The sequence below is a fragment of the Ixodes scapularis genome, unplaced genomic scaffold, assembly GCF_016920785.2.
Source record: "Ixodes scapularis isolate PalLabHiFi unplaced genomic scaffold, ASM1692078v2 PGA_scaffold6__148_contigs__length_123643588, whole genome shotgun sequence".
In the NCBI taxonomy this organism is placed as follows: Eukaryota; Metazoa; Arthropoda; class Arachnida; order Ixodida; family Ixodidae; genus Ixodes; species Ixodes scapularis.
The window spans coordinates 58,240,285-58,262,093 of record NW_024609881.1 but is presented as its reverse complement, the minus strand read 5'-3'; the positions used below and the strand labels follow the sequence as shown (position 1 = coordinate 58,262,093).

General features: G+C 44.6%; 1 protein-coding gene across 1 annotated transcript; it reads left to right on the top strand.

The window, feature by feature from the left end:
* The first annotated feature begins 18,059 nt into the window (after positions 1-18,059).
* Positions 18,060-19,736, top strand: LOC115328600. The gene has a single exon (XM_040220654.1). The coding sequence runs from the start codon at positions 18,060-18,062 to the stop codon at positions 19,734-19,736; it is 1,677 nt and encodes a 558-aa protein (XP_040076588.1).
* Positions 19,737-21,809: the final 2,073 nt, after the last annotated feature.

Here is a 21,809-nt window from a genome sequence, read left to right as displayed (position 1 = left end):
GCTAATCGGAGCTAGCAACAGGATTCGGTTGCTCCAAAGAATGTTCACGCTTGCTCGTGCCACGCCCACGTCACTTCATAGCGAAAAAGTTGGAAAATGGCGGAATGTCAAAAATGTATTTGAGATATTGAGTACAAGATACTCAGAAATGTAATTAAAATAGTACTATAGTACTACAAATACTCTAGATCAAAAGCATTTGCAAGCTAGCAATATACCTCAAAAAGTATTTGAATACAGTATCTTGAGTAGATTTGAGATAACTTAAGTATGGATGTTATGCTATCTTTATTTTGCTTTTCTTTATATACAATACAATACAATACAATACAAACTTTATTCTTACCACAGATAGGTGTGGTGAATGGGAGGCCGGAGAAAAACCTGCAGAAATGCAGCTTAGCGAGCTCCGGAACCCCTCCCTTTAGGAGCTACGACGGAGTACAATGAATACATACATAAAATGCGTTCAGATACAAACAACACAAATAAAGTGCGCACGTGAGAAATACATTCCTAAATATTTAAGAAACATTAGATATACTGCTGTGACACATTGTCACTTCATCTATATTTCCATCAAAATATTCCTTCAACAAAAATGTAAAGCATAGCGTTTTTTTGTTTGTTTTCCGCAATTTGTCCTGCATTTCGGAATTTACCAAGGCTGCTGATGTCTAGACGGATAATAATTTGTTTTTCTTTTAATTCAGATAGCTGAAGAATTGTACTAGAACGCCCATATGCCGCATTTTTATAAGCTATTGTTAAACGATCGTTATAAATTTGCTGTTTTCAGGATTTTCTATAATTGAAACAGCGATTCGGTGTGACGTACGTAGGAAACATCTGCTATTATTCGTAACACCTTTTGTGTAGTAAATGTATAATACTTAAATTTTAATCAGACGTATTTCACCAGACGAGATTGCAGTAACACAACTGTGAATAAAATAACTAATTCTATAAAAACCTTTTTACGCTTTTCGGTAGAACATGCCTGTGTTTGTTCATGATTTCTACAGATTCACCTAGTTTAGAGCAGTTTTCTTAAGCGGCTAGTCCAGAGCATAGTATCACAGAAAGTAACTCCGAATGTTTTAACACTATTTACAAATTCAATGTATAACGACCCAAAGTTGAGAAGATTGTATAATCTATCAATTTCAATCTTATTCTGATTAGTGTACAATCATTGGGTACCTCTAACCCCAATATTATTTCATCATTTGCCTGTCGTAACTTTCCCTTGCTTTTCTTTCGTAGTGTTTTGACTTCTCTTATTTCTATGCCACCTGGGCCTGTCGATGTTGCAGCAGGTACTTACTTTCTGTTCTGTCTTATTCCCTCGTGGTCATATCAGTTCTCTCGCTACTGTACCTGCCTTATGTCGTGTTGCTGTTTGTGCCCTGTCCAGTCCCCGCAGGGGGCACCTGTGAAAGCAGGTGTTTGGTGAGTGGCGTCACTACGGACCCCGAGCCATGCGGGTTCGCCCGCCCACATCTGGCTGTGCGTGGCTTTCCCGTGTCTGAGGAAAAGGGCATCCTGGTGGTTGAGTCGAGCCCGGGGTAGGTTTGGACCCTTCGGGGCCCCCCGGGTGAGGCAATACACCACATCGGCCCCCGCTTTTTGCAGACGGGAGTCCTGGTAAGGCCCGGCCAGGATGATTCAGTCTAGTCGTCTTTTCTTCTACTATCCTCTCGGCTCTATCAGTTTTACCGTTCCTGCTTCTTTTACTTCTCTCTCAATTCTCTTACTCCTTTTTCACTCCCCTTCGACGGCAAGGGCAAACCTTAAGTGGCAATAGACCTCTGTCTTGAGACTCTTGACCCACACTTCGGTATAGACCCTTTCTCCAAGGGCGCCACCACCTTGAATTGTCTTCACTTCCAGTATGGTCGAAAACATTGTTTTGCCGACGCCACGCCATATAAAGACACTTAGGATATAAGCGTAAGCGTCAAACATTATCGTTTTGCCTCCCCCTTATTTTTTTACTAGTTACAGGTTGAAATGTTTTATTATTTTTTCGTGGCCCATACCGGATACGCCTATTAGCTGGCTGGGGACGAGAGTACACAGAAAAAGTCTATATTTTCACGGAAGCGCGGTTAGAGCAACGTCTCCAGGAAAGCCCCTTTTGTTATGGTGCGTTACCTAACCCCTTGTTGGACTTGGTGGTGGGCGGTGCACCGCGGATTCTGAACACTCTCTGCCCTCTTATGGCGCCCCCTTCCTCCAAACCCCGTTCAGAGCAGGCCCTTAAAGGGGCTGTGCAACAATTCTCGGACTTCAGGTCGATAGGTGTGGGAGTTAATCCCTACTACCCTTGGAATATCAAACAGAAAACCGTTTTTCGATACGTGCCATAGTTTTTTTTCTTTCTTTTTCTTTTTTTTTTAAATAAAAAAGTTTGAAATATGTGCCCCCGCGGCCACTCTCAACTCTCACAACGTCTTTCCGGCAATGTGGTTGTCACGTGGTTGTGACGTTTAATGGAAAGGTAGGTTTCCGAATTCTTCCGGATTCGTAGGAGGCTTTGGCTTGGCCCGGCAGGGACGCCGAAAGCTCGCAGCTCGCTCTTGTAGCCTCAGCTACGCTGGCATTTAGAACGAAACGGAGTATAAAAAAACTGTAGTTGGTAAGCGTAATGACGCACGTTCGAAACGCGAGCCGAATATTCTATTTTGCTCGCCTGGAGCGCTGCTCAAAACTTGAGAGCTGCGGTACTATGGCCATGTGAGCAACGCCACAATGCAGAAATGGTTTCGTTGACCTCTGATAGATGGCACCACTAAAACTACGAATAATATTTCGTAATGGTAGGTTACTTTCGATTCATTTGTTTATGTCAATACGACCAGATTTATAAAAATAGGCCTTATATTTAGCAGATAATTGCACAACTTGGGCCAATGTTTTACACGTTCCCCATTTAACGTCACACTCACGTCACGTCCACGTCACGCTGGCCGCGCCCTGTGGTTCCGACGACCACCGGGGTGCGGCTGCAGGCCGGTAAGAAAAAAGTTTTCAAATGTCCAATTACTTAGTTAAATCGCAACATTTCCGAGGAAGGCTGGGTGTTTTCTGTCACTTAGGGCAAGGCACATGGGATAAAAATTACAGGCTGCGATTTCTTACAACGTTAATATTGTTGCACAGCCCCTTTAGAAGGCGATGCCTTGAACAAAAAAACATTGAAAAAAAATGCGAAGTAGAACCATTTACAAAGTTTTTCATCGTTCATTCGCTTGATGAACTAAAACCTGTTTCAAAGCTCTCACCTTTTAGTGTAGCAAAGGTGCTTGAAAACCTTGTAGGGTTTTCCTACAAGGCTAAAAAGCAGCACTCTGGAGACCTTCTCATGGAAGTGAACAAAAAAAAAACACAGTGACGCGCTCCCTAAGTTGACCACCATTGTTGACGTAAAGGTGCCGGTGAGCATTCATCGCACACTAAATACTATCCGTGGAGTCCTCTCCGAGGACGACATTCTACACACGAGTGAGGAATAGATCCTCGAGGGGCTCAGAAATTCTGGTGTTGTCGCTGTCAAGGGCATCATGTTTCAGAGGGATGGCGAACAAATCTCTTCGAAACATGTTATCGTGACTTTTGAGAGGCAGGCACTCCCAGAGACAATTAAGGCAGGATACTTGAATTGCCGCATCCGCCCTTACGTTCCCAACCCTCAGCGGTACTTCCGTTGCAAGCATGTTGGTCACGCAACACGCAGGTGTCAAGGGAAAGAGATGTGTACAAAGTGTGGTAGTCAAGGTCATGTTTCCGATTGTTGTGAGGCGGCTATGGCCTACTGCACTATTTACGAGGGACCACATCCTGCTTATTATCGTGCATGTCCCTCTTTGAAGCTAGAAAACGACATCCTTACCATCAAAGTAAAGGAGAACATATAATACCCAGAAGTCAAGAAGCGGTTCTCCTTTTCGTCAAAGGGGAGTTTTGCCGAGGTGGTTTGCAGGGGCCCTGGATCACGCTCGTAGTCGAGGGCCACCTAGGTGTCTCCCGAGACCTTGGTGGCCGACTTCAGGGCCCCAGCTCCCGGACAGGGGCAGCAGCTGCTTCCTCCACTCTCTGTTGGTAGCACGCGTGCTATTCCTTCATTCAAGGACAGGCCGGCAGCAGCCGCGCCTGTCCCCTAAAGAGACAGCGAGTTCATCGCTCTTTCTTTTTGGAGAGGGCCACCCTAGCGAAGGAGCAGCGTGATGCCCATGCAGCTCCTGTGAAAGATGGGGACCAGACACGCTCGGGCGACTCGTCGCCAAGTTCGTCTGCAACCTTTCCGGTCAGTCATGGTCGGGGTTTTCCCGCTCGCACACCTGACCAGACAAGTGACGTTGTAAAAACCACAGATACCGCTCAGGAGGTGGAGATGTAATCTGTACACTCCTGGGTCTGACCAGGACATTATGGAGTGTGAGACACGCTACGGTACACTAAAAAAAAAGAATAAGAAACCTGCACTGAAGTCATTTCATGTGGCCCCCTATGTGGGTGTAACGCTTTAGGTGTTGGGTTCGCGTTACAGCCAAACGTTATACGAGGGCTGCCAACCCGAGGGAAACTTCCCAGGTTAAGAGGGCGCGGTACCTCTATTTATTCGTCCGTTTCAGCCACCAGATGGCGCGCGGCTCGAAACGGGGGAGAAATTTCGGGAACGGTTACATGTGGAAGATAGGAGAACCGAAGGAAGTAGCAGTCCAGTTTGTGACATCCCGGATTTTGGACAAAGAGAATGGGAAAAGGCGGAACGAAGAGTCCCTAGTGGCACGTCGACAGGCACAGATGGTATCCCTATCAAGCTGGTGAAGAATTTGGGTCCTAAATCTAAGGCAAAACTAAGGGAGGTAGTGAGTACCATGATAACAAAAGGAAATATTCCAGATGAATGGAGGCTTAGTAGGATGAGTATGATATATAAGGGAAAGGGAGATAAGTCTGATATTAGGAATTATCGTCCTATAACCGTGACACCGGTTATTTACAGGTTGGTAATGCAGATTATAAAGAACAGACTGGAGGAATGGGTAGATTGCGAGGGCATACTGGGCGAATTACAGAACGGGTTTCGAAAACAAAGAAGGTTGGAGGACAATTTATTTTCTCTAACACAGTGTATAGAAATAGCGCAAAAAGAAAACAGACAGCTCTGGCTGGCATTTCTGGATATCAAGGGTGCCTATGACAATGTGAACCAAAGAAACCTGTGGGACATAATGGTGAACTTAAACCTAGATGAAGGACTAACAGCACTATTAAGGAACATTTACAAAGATAACAAGGTGATTATAACATGGGAAGGAAAGGCGACAGGGAAAATAGAGATAAGACGAGGCCTTAGGCAGGGGTGCCCGTTATCGCCTTTGCTGTTTATGTTGTATCTGAGAGGATTGGAGGATAGACTAGAGAAGAGTGGGCTTGGGTTCAACCTTTCTTACAGTAAGCTAGGCAAAAAAATTCAGCAATCCTTACCGGGATTGATGTATGCAGATGATATTGTACTAATGGCTAACAACAGGACAGAGTTGCAGGAATTAATGAGCATCTGTGGTAGGGAAGGAGAGGAATTAGGTTTAGAATTCAGTAGCGAAAAATCGGCAGTCATGATTTTTAACGAGGATGAAGTTGAGAGGCTGAAGATACAGAATATTACAGTTCAGAGAGCTAGTCAAAACAAGTATCTAGGAGTATGGATATGTGATGGTACTGAATATCTCAGAGACCATGAAAAGTATATAATAGGTAAGGGCAACAGAAATGCAGCTGTAATGAAAAATAGAGCACTTTGGAATTACAACAGGTATGAGGTGGTGAGAGAGATTTGGAAAGGGGTCATGGTGCCTGGCTTGACTTTTGGAAACGCAGTGCTATGCATGAAATCCGAAGTGCACGCGAGACTAGAAATAAAACAGCGCGGAGTAGGTAGACTGGCTTTGGGGGCACATTGCAAAACGCCAAACCAGGGAGTACAAGGAGACATGGGATGGGCATCATTTGAGAGCAGGGAAGCGGTGAGCAAGGTAGAATTTGAGGATAGGTTGAGGCAAATGGACGGGGAGCAATGGGCACGAAAGGTTTTCAGCTATTTATACATGAGGAGTGTAGACACAAAGTGGAGACAGCGCACTAGGAAATTAAGAGGAAAGTTTTTGGGCTATAGCGAAGATACGGAAGAGCAAGTCTCAGTTAAGAAGAAAGTTAAGGCCACAGAAACAGATTGGTGGCTAGAGGGAATGCAGACAAAGACGGCTCTGGAAAGCTATAGATTAAACAAAAGAGTTATTGCCAAAGAAAGCATTTATGACAATTTTAGGGGAAGCTCATTGCTGTTTGAGGCAAGAACGGGTGTTCTGCGAACCAGAACATACAGAGTGAAGTACCAGGAAATTGATACAGGGTGCACTGCTTGTGGAGAGGAGGACGAGACGGCTGAGCACTTGATACTCTACTGTAAAGGACTTCACCATATGCCTACCGAAGACAACATAGACTTAATAAAGTCATTGGGTTTTAGAGACAGCGAAGGGAGAGTGGATTTCAAGACTGTAGAGATTACCAAGCAAAGATTAAGTGAATGGTGGCAGAAATCGAGAGAAAACTAGGTATTTTCTTATCCACTGATGGCAAGGGGGTTTCATAGCCTCACTTTCTTTGCACTGCGGAGTGAATATAGATTTCACATTTAAATATTCTAAGCTTAAATGGTAAAACAAAATGGCTAGGTGGCGTAAGCTACCGCCCGATCCAAAGGGCTCAGCCGTATTCATCCATCCATCCATCCGGTTGAACGCGCAACTTCTAGGTGGCGCCAGTATCGAGGTGTGAAAAGGCCCGCGTTATCCGCTGCGTGAAATAGATCCCGAAATGTGCCGTGTTCTCCCGGCGGAGGAAGTTTCTCCCTCCCTCGCGCGCGCTTGGTATGTACGCGCGGTGGCCGAGTCCGGCCTCTGCGCTGTGTGATGCAGTGGGTGACGCTCGTTTCTGTTCGGAGGTAGGAATAAAAATGCCGGTCCCCTTTTTTACGACGCTCGTTTCTATAGCTTGTTTTTCTTTTTTTTTTATCTCAAGTGACCTAGAGTACCGCCTGTTCGAAATCGTCCTTTGCGGTGAGCGATTGAGAGTTAGGTTAGCATTTTATTTGGGTCAGCACTACACGTTCAATGGAGACCTCGGGCGGCGATGTAAATATGCATTGCTCCCCAAAGTGTGTCCAAGGTGCGCAATGACAATTGGAAAGAGTATTGAAGGCGCGCGACCGTCGGTTGGTAAAATACGTGCCTCAGACTCACTTATTCAGTCTAATCATTTTTGCCAACGTCTTTTATCTGTTTCGACAAATGACATGGTCGAGTCTATTGATAACCTTAGCTAGATTGGACGTACGGAGTGTCCGGGCTTTAAATAAATTTGCTTCGTTTATGTGAATGAATAGCTGTTTTCTCTTTTCCGTGCTCGGTGCTATGCAAAAATCGCTGAGATGTTATGGTAGCTCAGTGTGGCGGCGTTTTGCACGCTGACTCGCTATTGCATTCGCTGTGCGCAATATGTGTTCAGATGGAATGTGCCAAATCGTATTTCCGATCGATATGATAGATTTACTTTGCTACAGTGTTAATTATATTTTCCTGATTTAAACTGGTTCGTCCCTGATCTGAGCCTAAGTTCAAATTCGAAGGTCAGACAGACTTAGCGTCGTAACAGCCGTAATGCGCAGTAAGAAATTAGTACCACGAAAGAAAAACAAAAGCATACGAGGTGGCTCAGTGTTATAGAAGTAATGAGTGTGCAAAGGATGCCATCGTACGTGTTTTCTTTTTTTTTTTTTCAACTCTTCGCCTCGCTGGGAAACGCTCAAGGTACCAGCAAAGACAGCGAGCTGGCGTGAAATTTCCATCGAGCGGAAAACGAGTGTCATTTTTATTTCATCATGCGCTTTCATTTTGATATGGCTCAAAATGGGCGCGAAATAGTAACAGGTAAGGCAACAAAATTTAGATGTTAGGTCTGGAGCACCGCCATACTCAGCCGTGTTGGGGGCATCTCTCGCGAGTCAATACGGCAAAGGTATTGCGCGTCGAACTGTACGTGAGAGTTATCCATTTCAGCGAAACCTTGATTTCGCAAAACTATTGTGGCTCGAGTCGTGGCTTCCAGTACTTGGAAGCCACGAACGAGAAATAAATGACAGTTGATTTTGAAGGACAATCGCGACGTGGAAACCCATAAAAGAGAGTTCCAATAAGACGAGAGCTTCCCCTTCTCTTCAAGTGCGTGGGTTACGCTCTCAATCCTGCACCTGTGGTAACACTGGAGGCTCCTAAAATCGCTTTAAAAACGTTCGTGATCGCAACAATTTTTTTTTTTTTTTTTGAGGCGCTATTTTATCTATTTTTTATTTTTGTCTACTATCAGCGCAAAAACTACCATAAACTAAAAAAAATGAAAAAATAGTGGGCATACAGCGACAACGCACCCACTGGGACCCGAGTCAAGGCAAGAACAACTAACTACTAAAAGGGGAAAAAAATCATGTTCGCATACACAGACAGAACGCCTCCATCGAAAGAAATGAATCATGCGCTTGTTCTGCCAGTCTCGTTGTGCGTCTGCCAAAAGCCACAAATGAGGAAGACAATCAGCGCCTACACCACTCCCCTCCCCCCCCCCCCCCCCCCCCCACCCCACCACCCCTAAAAAGAAGAAAAGAAAGGTTTCTTGGGCGCGCGCGCGGTCGCCCAAGCGATGACCTTGGAAGGGTATGCGATTGTAGTACGTTTGTCCCCCGGTTGTGCCCCTGTCTCAAATGCCACGGTCCGTTTCTCCCAAGTGCCCGTCTTATCTTCCCGAGTATCAACTCCGCAGTGATTCTGAATCATTCCAATGCTTTCCAACGTTGCAAAACTGTTATATTCTGTTAACGAATATTTGCACAGAAGTATACACTGTTCGCAGAACTATCTACGGCGCTAAAATTCAAAAGCGCCGTGTTGGATTCGGGAACTCGTGTAGGTTTAGCTCATTGTTGGAACATTCTTATTCGCTCGATGAACTCCACAAAACGTGTAAATATTAGAATGAACTTTCCAGAGAACGATAGTTGTTGTCGGGGTTCCAGGCGACCGGACAGGTCGCAATTATTGGCTGATTAAAAATTTTATTACATAATCACAATCGTATCATCAAGGGCACGCCATTTCCTCATCACTTCTTCTACGAAAAGAGTTGCTGTATTCGTAGCACACACAGACGGAAACGGTTGAGACTGTGCCCAAATAATATCTTCTTTTGGCAGATACTGCGCAGCGATTACACACAATGCCTCTAACATAAACATGCTGCTCCACATTTGTATTCACAAGATGCAATACATCGTTCTCCCAACTTTGTTGAAATGGGCATGAAAGCGCGTAACCGTCACTTTTTTGAAGTTCAACTTAGAGGTGAAGTGTTTACCGTAAAAAGTCGTTAATTATTTATTTTTTTTCCGTTCCGCTACAAAGCTCGATTCACTTAAATTTTTGTTTTTATATCGTCTCTACAGCGCTTTTACGTCGGTACTTTCGTGTTAGAGGACATCACATAATGTGGGGAAAAAAAACAACAAAAAAACGGTAGGATCGATGCTGCATAGCCTTTTTTTTTGTGCACATCAAGAAAAAAAAAAGATGGTAGTTGTCTTCACTTCGCACTGCATGTTTTAGCACGGAAGTTCCTATTTGGTAATGATGTCTTTATTTTCTTAAAAATTGTATACAGTAATTTAAATTACCGAATTACAAAAACGTCAAAATTGTATAATTGATTTTCGCTGGGACGCCATGACGACAGCGACACTCGTGTTCCCTCGTGATTTTCGCCAGCATTTCTACGATGAATTTCCAGGATCGCGAGATGCAACAGCGTGACACTCTGTCTTCTGTGACGTCATTTGTTGCACTTCGGGACCACTTTTGACGTATGGCCAGCATAAGACGCTAAACACACCAGTCGGAGACGTGCTGCAGGTGCCATAGTACTGCTCCTAAAAGTAGCTGTCACGTGCTTTGCTCCGCGACTGTGATTCCCTCACAGCAGCTCTGACTGAGGGTTGCCAAATTACGGTGAAACGGAGTATAGACAAAACAGACCGGAAACGAGCTGCCAGCATACGATAGTCAAACTCCAACAAAAAGGATTAGTTTATTCCCAAGCTGGACGACATTTACCGGGCATCTTTAGAGCTGCGAAGCTCAAAATCACGCGTACTCATAAGATTTCTTTTTCTCGCGTGTTTGTGATCTTTATGATGTCCTGCAAGCAAGAAAAAATATATATGGTGAAGTCACTCCTAGGGGGTACCAATAACTGCGAACCACGAACATGAAGGATTCGCTAACATCCGTCAGCTAGGAGTGTGAACGGTAAATCGTCACGCAAACATATTCTCACAAGCTGCAAATATTTATTTGGCTTAGCAAGTAGAATACTAGTATACTAACGACATGTGATTATTGTACACAAGATACCATTTCTCGGTTCTTCAAAACCATTTCCCTAGTCTGAATGGTCGCGCTACGGGCCGCGGCTAGCCGTGCCCTCGATAGACTACGGAGCTGCGTTGTGTCGTCTGCTACTGTACCGCCAACAGGAGAGCGATAGCTCTGTGTGCTCCACAGATGCGTGTTGCGGTATAACTCTGTACGTCTGTCCTAGAGGAAGACAAAAAGATAGGCTCTGTGACCCCCTCCTAAGCTAACAAAAACAAACAGAAGTATACTCGTTTGGACTGAAAGGTTTACAAAATAGTGACCAGACATTGGAAAAGCATATGTCACAGAACTTGGTTTATGAAATGGCATCATTGTTTCGAGCAAGAAATCACCTGCTCACCACTGGGACGATGAAATCGTCACTATTTATTGCGTCAGGTATATTTGCGCTCATGAAGAAAAATCTGAACACATCCTTCTCCCAAAGTCCTATGTCGAATAATAAACACTTTTTTAAACATCTATGCACAAATAACTCATTTTTTTCTACACTTGTATATACACGTTAATCAAACGACGTCAAACCGCATTTTTGATTAGATCTTGATGTCTACACCAACTACATTCATATTTTTTAGGGCTTTATTGAACGATAACTTCAACTATAGTTAATGGAACACGATGGCTCGATCTCAACAAAAACCTCAACGTGCGAAGCTTCCACAGACGGTCGCTTGCGAGTATTCTTAATGTGAGACTTCAGAAGCTTTCGCTTGCCATAGGGAGCTTGATTTCGACTACAGCACTGCACGGGCCCGGAAAGCGCGGAGCGCGCTGCTGTGGGGAGAGGTTGACTTACAAGATGACGTGTTACTTGGTCACGTAAGATGGCGTCATTTCGTGCCGCGTGATCACGTAAGATGACGTCATTTTGTGTAACGAGATCATGTAAGATGACGTGTTTGTGTCACGTAAGATGACGTCAGTTCGTATGAACTGACGTCATCTTACGACAACGCCAAAAACATTAGTGCCGTCCGGAACCATTGACCTTAGAAACGCGCCTCTTCGATTGAAGAGCTGATATGCGTTGATTGTTATTTGTTTCTTTTGCCTACTACAGACCATTCAAAAACTTGCCTTCTGGGTGCCACCAACTTCGTCTACTGGGCTGTGAAGCGCGTTCGAGCGTGCGCAATACCTCTCTAGGCCGAAAGATTGTACACTGAGTATGCGTTCACAGCTCAATGACTTAGGCCTTTTTCGTCAGGATATATGCTCCCACGAGAAGAGCGTAATGGATATGTGAATAGAATTGGAAATTTGAAATGTTCTTGTCCAATCGCATTTTTCTTTGGTTATCAACGCTTTTTAGCGTCATCACAAGACGTTCAACCCATAATACACTGGTGATTAAAAAATAAGCACCGAAAAACATGCACCGATTTTCGCTCAAAAATAAACACCGGAAAAAACATACCGTAATCATTACTCATTCACCTTTTTGGGTGATATGTGAATTTCCAGAAGAACAGCGAGTTATCACCCTCCCCTAGGAATACCCTGACTACAGAGCATTCGACCCGTTTTTCCCCGCGTTAGATTGCGGTGACCACGAACCGTACGGAGGTCACAGGACGTCCGTGAAAAATAAAAAGGAGGAAAACAACGATCTACTCTGTGCACGCTTCATCCCCGATTTCCACGACCCCAAGGCCGAAGGACGTTTGTGTGAAGGATAACGATAAAATAAAACTTTGCGTCAAAAAAGCCCGTTTTTAAAAGAAAAAAAAAAAGTAGAAACAAGCACAACGCGTTGACAGACCGCGAGGTTGTGGAACACCTCGCGGTCCGCTTGCCACAGGACGGTTGTCTTCGACCCATAGCTCCAAGGTGAATTTGCCACTTGCGAAAACACGGAGACCTACCCAGCGAGAACCAGGAAAGCAAGATACGCACACTGACGCATCGGCATGCAGAATAAAACAGGATACGGGCGCGGAATACGGCCGCGGAAGAACACCTCGCAAAGTGCCGATCCGGCCGATCTCCGAACGGACGATTTCGCATTTCGTGGACAGCGAGCGCCACCGCACGGGAGAGAGAGGTACCTTAAAAACGACGAAAACAAGCACCGACACCTTGGTTCTTTATATTTGCTGTAGTTACGCAACAAATCGACTTACATGAATGATTTGAATATTATTCGATTCCGTAATAAATTTAGAAGACATTAAGCGCAATACTTCTTATGTTTGAATTTAGATAATTTTGTAAATTCGCTCCGAACGCAAGAGTGCCGAATTAGCCGATTTTGACCATTTTCATGATTTTTCAAAGAATATAATTAAATTTATGATGAAACATTTGTTGCGCTTAGTGTCTCGATAATGACTCAATGTCTTTAAAGCCGAAATTTTCAAGAAGATCCGCGCAGCCGTTATTATGTGAGAATCTTTTTAATTTGGTGAAAAACCTCATGTATTCTCTATGGGGCTCTGAGGTGCGCCCCCTCTTAAGGTAATATTCAGGTTTATGTGGGAAAAGGGCGGTTTCGCTAGTTTGAGAGAAAAGTTTAGGCCCCGCACACATCTGAAAATGTATAGGCCAATTAATTATGCTTTTGTTTTCGAAATAACATCGAATTTTAGTGGCTTTGGCTACATTTTGGGCTCTTCATTCCCTCCATCCGTTTGGCGGTTTGTTGTGCGACCACTGGGCTGCACTAAGGAGCGCTCGGAGAACTTTTTTGGGGGCAAAATTCGTTTTCTCGGCCGCTGTTGGATGGTTTAAGAAACAAAAAGCTTGAGTACAATCAGAAATACTGTGACGTCTCGAGATACAAACACCATATCCAAGATACAGACTTACCGTGGCTAAAATTACTTTGTCAAGTGCCGTGAAGAAAATGCAGCCTACTCTGTGTCGCGTTCCATGCGTTCAAGTTTTAGAACTAGAGCTTGTGTTACACCTTTTGTTTTGGACTGATTATTATAAAAATAGCTGTTATTAAAGCAGTACCATGTTCTGGTGACGTGCATAGCATCTAAGCCGAAGATAGGGTTTCATTAGTCAGTTTGAATCTCCCGTTAACCCCGCCTCGCCAGATTTGCTTTGGCCACCCTTTTTGGCCCGAGAAACTCTTTTTAGCGAAACGTACGCCAGGGGTAAAGGTTACATAATATATATCTCATTACAAAAATAGAAGTGATGCAGAAAACAACGAATATTTATTGCTCTATAATTTTTAATGGGCAAGCCGCAGAAAAAAAAGAATAGAAACTGCAACATAGGTAAGGTTTTCAGATACTTAAGGTGCAAGTCTTCAGTCACGCAGTTCAAGCGCGTGCGTTAAAATAACTGGATTCATTTCTTAAATTGATAGCTTTATGAGAGACACTTTCCTGAGATTTCATCCTCGCCCCTTGTCTTCGCGGCGCGCGCGGGGAAAATGAATAAACCTTTCTCTCCACTCTCGCCGCGAGGAAAGGGCAGTCGGGACTTCCCGCACGACCAACACCACCTAGAGCTGAAGGCCGCAGTGCTCCTCGGGTGACGTCACACGGGTCGGCTGGCGAGCGCCGCGGAAAAGAGCTGCGATGTAGGCGTCGCGCCTAGATTCACCGACGTAGAATGGCATTTTTTATTGACCCAAATGTTTGTTAATTGGTAAAACAAGATTTATAAATATCTATATGACTGGGAGACATATTTTGTTACAGGGGCAGCATATTAGGACGTTCAATTATTGTTATGATATGAAAGAACAAGGTAAACGACGTTTTGTGAGAGACGGGTTTTCGTTTTAGGCATCCAAATCTTGGGTGCTTTAATTATCTTTAAGAGTTTGAAGACACAAACAAAGAAAAAATAAATGCCCTGAAACGTTATTGTAAGTGATGGGACCCGCCAAAATGCATTACAGCAACAATCAAGTTGCTGTAATGAAAAAAAGATTATTTTAAAAATGTAGACTTTTGGAGCACGAAAAAATGTAATGTTTTCAAATGTACTTTTTACCAGAAGTAAGCATATGATAATAAAAACAAAACTGCGGGTGAACTGGGGAATGTTTTCTATAAGGTACTTAATCCGAAACTGAGACACGCAGACGAGAAATTAAACGCAGAAAAGACACACAAAAGAGGCAAAGACGCCTCCTAGATCGAAGTGTACAAGCTTTGATTTAACCGAGTGCAGGAAAACTTAGCAAACTTAAAGTATAATTTTCAGTAAGGGACACATGCAGCTGTGAACGCTTCATGCACACTACCCGCGTTCATTCACACTACGAATAGATGCTGTGAATATAAGTTCTCTTACATTTGAAAGCTTCATATTGTATATTCTCGTGTATCCATACTTTCGTCTTGTATCCATTTTGACACAATTCAAACACAAGCAACTTCGATGCCGCTCTGTAGCTTTCGCGACACTAAGACACAGCACATGTACGGCAATGTACGCAATATTAATGTAATGACAACTGTTGCAGTGAATATAAAATAATTGTTTAGACTTTAGGGTTTAACATTTTCTTTTCTTTGACTTGGAATTAGCCTCATAAGCTTTTCGTTCACCTTTCCACAATAGTTTTTCAGCACAATGTTCATGCTGCACCAGAACGAGTTCTTCAGCAAGAGCTCACTTGTGTGTCCTTCACATGCGTCGAAGTCAGAAGTCTCGTTGGTAGACAGCAGCTCCATTGTAAGCTCGCTGACGAACTGACTCTGGATCGGAACCTTAATAAACTCTTCCTGCATGGAGAGTTCTTGAGCAACAACGTAATTGTGTCATGGCACTGACGACGAACATAGTTGGATAAAGGAGTCCCCCTCGATCTAATTGCTTGACAAATGAATAGTTCTCCTGCGCAAGAGAAAATGGTGCCGTCTACTTCGGTAAGCGCCGCCCTGCATTTTTTACATTTCGGCTTTTTCAAAGCGGACTAAACTGTGTACCCTGCCACGGAGACTAGGACTGAGAGGGTCTAATTTATCGCTTGTGACACTGCCTCTCCTGTAACTATACTATGTTGCAGCTGGGCCGTGGCGTGTCTACTCGTTTTTCAAGCTGCTTCCATCGCTCGTCTTCACACGAGGCTGTCGGCAACGTACTCTGCAGTCGCAGCTTATTTTCACCTTCATAAAGCTGCGTTATAGATATGTGATATTGCGAGCCAGTCAGCTGCCTGTACTTCCCGAAACGGTCTTCCCAGCTTTCAGCCTGAATCTTTCCCAGCAGGACGTAGTTCAGCCCGAGCTCAGTGAAGCAGTATTCGGTGATCTGTACAATTGCGCATGCTGTTTGACGGAGTGCTTCCTGAGTCTGCTTAGTTAGCGTGCCACTGGTGAGGTTCTCGCTCTCTCATGCGTCAAGCCAGGCGTCCAGCCAGTCAAAAAGACTGCACGAAAAATTCACATTGGGATCGCCCTCTGCAGAAGTCACTGGTTCTTGAAAGTCGTCTCTGAGTCGCGTTCCTTTGTTCGGCGTCCATGGTAAAATTTCATTCAGATTTCGAGACCTCGACGATTTCATTGATTCCTTTAATAATATGCGCCACAGATGTAAGAACAAGAAGAGGACATTGAGCGAAGGCTACAGGCTCCTGCCCGTGGTTTTGAAAACGGGAGCTTGCGCTACAAAGATACGTTTCTAAAATTAAAAGGGAGAGCTAGCCTGTGCTTGTCGCATTGGGTGCCACGTCAGCGTGAAATTCAACGAAATAGACTCAATAGTTAAAAAAAGAAGAAAAAAAAAACAATGTGAAAAGATATAAAAGTTCTCACCCTGGTATACGTCGATAGAACCAGTTTTTTTCGAGGAATCGCCCGCACTCATACTTTTCGCAGTTCTTCGCCCTTCGGGAACTTAAACACAGACACTTTCTTGGGCGGCGTTTCATAGCTGCCGTGGCACCCAGGGACAGAGCATTTATGAGACATGGCTAGCCGTAAGCCGCCCGTAACTTGACAACCACCACCACGCGTAAACCGCCACGCACACCAAACACAAAAGACAAACGAGAAGAGACGGTTAGAGCGGTTCGCGTACTCGCCGCGAGACTTGCGCAATCCGCCGCGCGTAAAGGAGGCAAAAATTGCCCATGGTGCAACTGCCCAGGGAGGACACTGGGCTCAGAGAAAGCTAAAAACAAAAACGTCCTCGGGAAAACGCATATAAAAAGCATGTGTTGAGGAGAAGCCTTCCTCTTAGGTCGGCCCACTCGTCGTGAATCTATGACGTTACAGCTCAGAGCGCTGCGGCCTTTGCTCTAGGTGGTGTTGGCACGACGTGCCGCACGCAGAGGGCGATGAGGGCAGCTAGGTGTCCCGCCAAGAATGGTGCAACGAAGGGAGGTTCATCGCGTCGTCTGATCCAAAGACTTGTTTTCCAACATCTCTCGCGCTATACGAAATCCCACTGCGGCAGTATCCAGTTGCCACGCGTGATGTTGGATGGTTTAAGAAACTTCCACCGCGCTACTCACTTGACGGATCACAGGTGGCAGCATCCACGACGCCAAACACGACAGCTCGGAGAATTGACCACACTGCACCTGCGTCCCCAGGTACGTGACAGCGCCATTCCACCCGCATTGCGCGACCGTGCTGCAGCTCCTGCTTTGGTTTCTTCCCAGATTGTGGGCGACAAATGCGGTTGTTTCATCAAATCTACAGGTGGCTATATTCGGGTTGCGACTCGCGAGCAAGAACGTGTTTTGTGCAAGGCTAATTCGCCACTCGAAATGTCAGGGACACATAACTTAGATAGCGCAAGAAATGGCTAGAGTTTACTCGTTCCATGATAGCTTTTTCAGTAAAAAACTGGAATGTAACAACAACAGTAACGTCAATACTTTCATCGTTACTCCAGAAAAACTAATAAAAGTACAGTTACGAGTTACACTTAAAAAAATAAAATTATTCGTTACCGATAAAGGTTATCAAAAAGTAACGAAGGTACTGTATTGCGTTACAAGAGGCGCATTACTACCCGAAACTTGGTTAAATCAATACAACTCAAAAATCAATGCATGCGTCACCTCCCTTCCCGCCCTCATCCCATACGTCATACCAACTGAATCCAAGCGCCGCGCCGCCTTAATGCGCCGAGGCGTTGATGTCGAAGAAAGTTGGGGGTGGCCGTCGAAAAAACGATTGTGTTTATATTGTGGTTTATATTAAAAATACCTTGTCAACTGATTTCATATCGATCTTATTCGGATTGGATACTGCAGCGAGCGTGAAAGGTTTTCAACAGGCCTCCTTCTGTTGCTCTCCATGATTAAATAACTCCCTTACATAAACGACATCCACACAATGAGGTCTGTTCAAAACAGCCGACAGCAAATCTTTTAATTCCCCATAAGAAAATATTGGCTTCGCCAATATTAGGTCACCACGAAACACGCATAAAAAGAGGCTAGTTTATTCTATACGGAACGAATTCGTAGATTGTTCCCTTTCCTCTGTGTGAGAAGAATTCGCTCTCGCTTTTCACCGAGAAAACTCGGGCTGTCGTATACAGCCAGAGCACTGCTGAACTGTGCGGGCAAAGAGCGTGATGGACCGTAATTTGCTTTTGCTTTGCATCATCTTAACATACAGGACATCAGAATGTTGGAGCCACTCTCCCATTGCTTTAAACACTAACATTAATGTTGACCTTGTCTGCGTGAGGGAGACACACGGCACCCACTGGATCCCTTCCTACTTCCGCAGAAACTTCAAGACTCGAAATTGGTGCGGCAACTGGCCCCAGTACTTCGACCTCCTAAACGCAAGTGCGGTCTACAATCAAGAAACGTTGGTCGTGTTGCCGAGTTACATTCTGAAGCGAGGCATTCTGCGTTTGATCACTTCGAAGATTTATACCTTTCCTCTGACCACGTGGATCATTATCGCCAATCACCGGAATCCTCTCGAGGACGCGGCATCATCCCATGAACTTTTCTGCAGAGCCGTCGTCGTCTGGCAACATACCGCCTCCATCGCTAAAGATCGCTTTTGGAACTGCAAGTCACGGCGCACAGTTGGCAAAAGGAAACTTCTGGGGGACCTTTTGCTAAAAATGAAGCGATCTTCCAAATGGACTAGATTATCCCCGAGGACACTGAAGGTAGGATGCCCGTCTGACGGTGGACCGAACGCCACGTGTAGGTATGATTCCCTGACTGTCGTCAGGAGTACTCTGCAGGTCTTGAACATCAGCTACGAGATGGTCAAAGTCGGAGATCACAACTGGATGTATAACCTTTTGTGGAAGCGTATCGACGTCTTGGACGCGAACATTATCTTCTCGGAGTACCGCCGATCTCACATCTTCTATCCTGCCTTCCTGTTCGACGATCAGGCGGTGTACTACGTCGGAGGAAAGGCCACCTGGAAGAACGGCATGCTTCTGAATTCCTCTCTCGCCGAGTTTCTAGCTGCACTCTTGGCCGCCGCGGTCATGTGCCTCGCGTGCTTTTGCTTCATCAACTATCTCGACCGTAGGCCCCTACGATCTGACATCGGAGCCACCGGTATGGTTCTCGTGGCATCAGTGCTCTCCTTCCCTTACCCCGTTCCAACTTCCTTTGAGAGATCAAATTTCGGTCGCACTGTCCTCTTTTACTGGATACTGGGTGGCACGTCGTTAGCGATATTCTTTCAGAGCCTCTTGACGTCGAGCGCTAGCCACGGCGTCTTCTGGGAAGCGGACGACACGCAAGAAAAGTTGGTCCCGAATCTTGTGGCTGGAACTGTGTCGGTGTGCGTGCAACGGCCCTTCATCCACGCGTCCCTGCTCGAGCAGAGAGTGAACAACTCGGACTTCCTGGGACACATGGCAAGGGCCTTCAGGCGCAACCCGACCATTGTGGCAACCGCCGATGAATGCCTCGACCGCGCGGTAAGAAGGACCCACGTGTTTTTCACGCACGTACGCTGGCCCAGTGAGCTACAGAAGTACGGGAGGAAGATCGTTCGCGGAAAAGAGACCATGGTGCCCTCGTTCGGCAGCACTCCCGTCAGGAAGGACTTCCCGCTGAGGCACGAGTTCGCAGCGGTGTATCGAAGGCTTGATGAGACCGGGCTCAGGTCGTCCCAAACAAAAGATGGGGGATGGAAGCGGTCCACAGCCGAAGAGTCGGCGGTTCCTTTGGATGTGCGTCGATTCATCATCTTGTACCTGGCCGGGTGCATCGCTGCGACAATGGTTTTCGCGCTTGAGTGGTTGACGTCGCTGACCTACTTTTGATGGGGTGTTGTCGGATGCTATTTATTTGTTTACTTGTTATGTAGGCGCAGCATCTTTTTCGGCGTTACATTACTAAGGAATTTACAACAAAAAAAATCTGACGGTATTCGAGTCGAAATATAGTGGAAAACACTATCCCCAGGAACAACTTTCTGTGGCAACGGAAGCAAAAGTAGACGCGTGCGTGCCCAACGGCCGCTTAACATTGCGCACGTGCACTCTTTCTGTCTTCGGAAATGCCACTGAAAGTTGTGCCCAAACACCGGCTACAATGTTGCAAACGAAAGTTAACCAAAGCTTGAATATTTGTTTCAGAAATAGACCAAGATCTGACTTTTTCAGTTAAAAATTAACGGCCAGATAAAGGGGGCTAAAATCGTTTGTGAACAAAAAGTAAATATTATAAACCAGATAAATCATATCGCGGTGCGTATGCCTTGCTTTGAGCTGCTATCACTTGATTTCGTCACTTGATGCCACGGCGCATGTCACATTCCCACACTGAAAAAAAAAAACTTAACCAGAATCAAAGGTTTTGATTTACAATTTTACTTTCATGACCTTATAGTTAAACAAGTGAATGTTTCGTAGGCAAAATAGGTTGATAGAGATGCCTTCCTGCGTCAGTTTTGTAAAATAATATGCTTAGCAAATTGGTTTTGTAAAACGAACTGCTATTGGCTAGTCTTGCATATTAGCCCGCGCACTTTGTGAAGTGATCAACACGCAAGGATACATCATTCTTTAAAAAAACATAAAAAAACACAGAAAGGTTTCACGGGAAATACAAGTTTGTGAATGGTGTTTTCTGTGGTATAGCATCAAACGACACTTTTCTCGGTGGTGCTGGGATGCATCCCACTTTAACATTTGTTTGGAAAGCGTCACCTTAATCTACCTCTTCTTGCAAGGCTTTGCTAAAGCATAAGAAATATCTGCGCATTCTCTAGTTCCCGTTTGTCAATGTTAGTCGAAAAATCCCACACGATGCGTGTAGTATATTTTTGACAGGGTACTCATTTGAACTGCAGGACAGTTCCCGGTGACCAGGCTCTTTCAATGATCGTTGACCGGTTGGTTCTCTTGAACGTTTATCTGGTGTGCACGCAAATAACTGAAAGATGTCTTTTCTTTCGTTCTTTTTTTTTTTGTGGGGAGAGGAGTAGACAGGGCGAAGGTAAAAGGGGGGGGGGGGGGGGGGGAGAGAACGAATTCGAGAAATGTTTAATTCCCTTTTTTCATCGTAATACTTGTCGTATTTAAGTTAATTTTACTAGTTCCTCAAACCCAACAAAATGTGTCTGTGGTCTTCTTATGATAGTCGAATGAAGTCAAAATAAATATTTTCATTGTTTCTAAGTATTGTTAAACTTGTAGTCACCATCATTGTTCGTGCGTAGGGAAGCTTCTCGTCACAGTAAGCAGGGGACTGTAAAGAATGGCTTTAGCAGTGTAATTGTTTCCACCTCCTATTTTTAGCCGTCCTTTTGCGTACTCTATACAAAATGCACACAAAAATACACTAAACCAATGGCATTAGTCGGTGTATATCACTGTAGTACTGTTCGTGTGTCTTTTTCCGAATAATGCAATAAATAATTTATGAAAACAATTCAGTATTCTTTTTTTTTTATCTTATATTAACAGGACTACAGCAAAACCTACAAGCACTAGCGAGTATTGGTAAGTAATCCTTCTTAGCCCCGGTGCGGCACTTGGCTGCTTAATTATATTATTTCAATGATTATATTTTCTAATCTTCGGCAAAGTGCAATCGCCACAATGCGGCGGTGCATTTGTCAGTAATCGTGCTCTAATGATACGCACTAGGCACAAGTCACTCCGAAATTACCCGCTAGGTCTGTGAATGTTTTAAACTAGAATTACAACCTCAACTTATATTTATTTGTTGTTACAAAACATACAGAAGTAGGCGCATATTCATCAATAATCTAATAGCATTCTAGACATGTTTGAAAAAAAAATGTCAGATGATAGCAAAGGGATTAAAGAAAATCAAACGAAGGTCACAAGTTGAAACCGCGTCGCGTGTTTCCCTTTTTAGTAAATATC

Bases quoted from the DNA above. Each gene is read 5' to 3' on its own strand.
- LOC115328600 (XM_040220654.1), top strand. From the start codon at position 18,060: ATGGACCGTAATTTGCTTTTGCTTTGCATCATCTTAACATACAGGACA.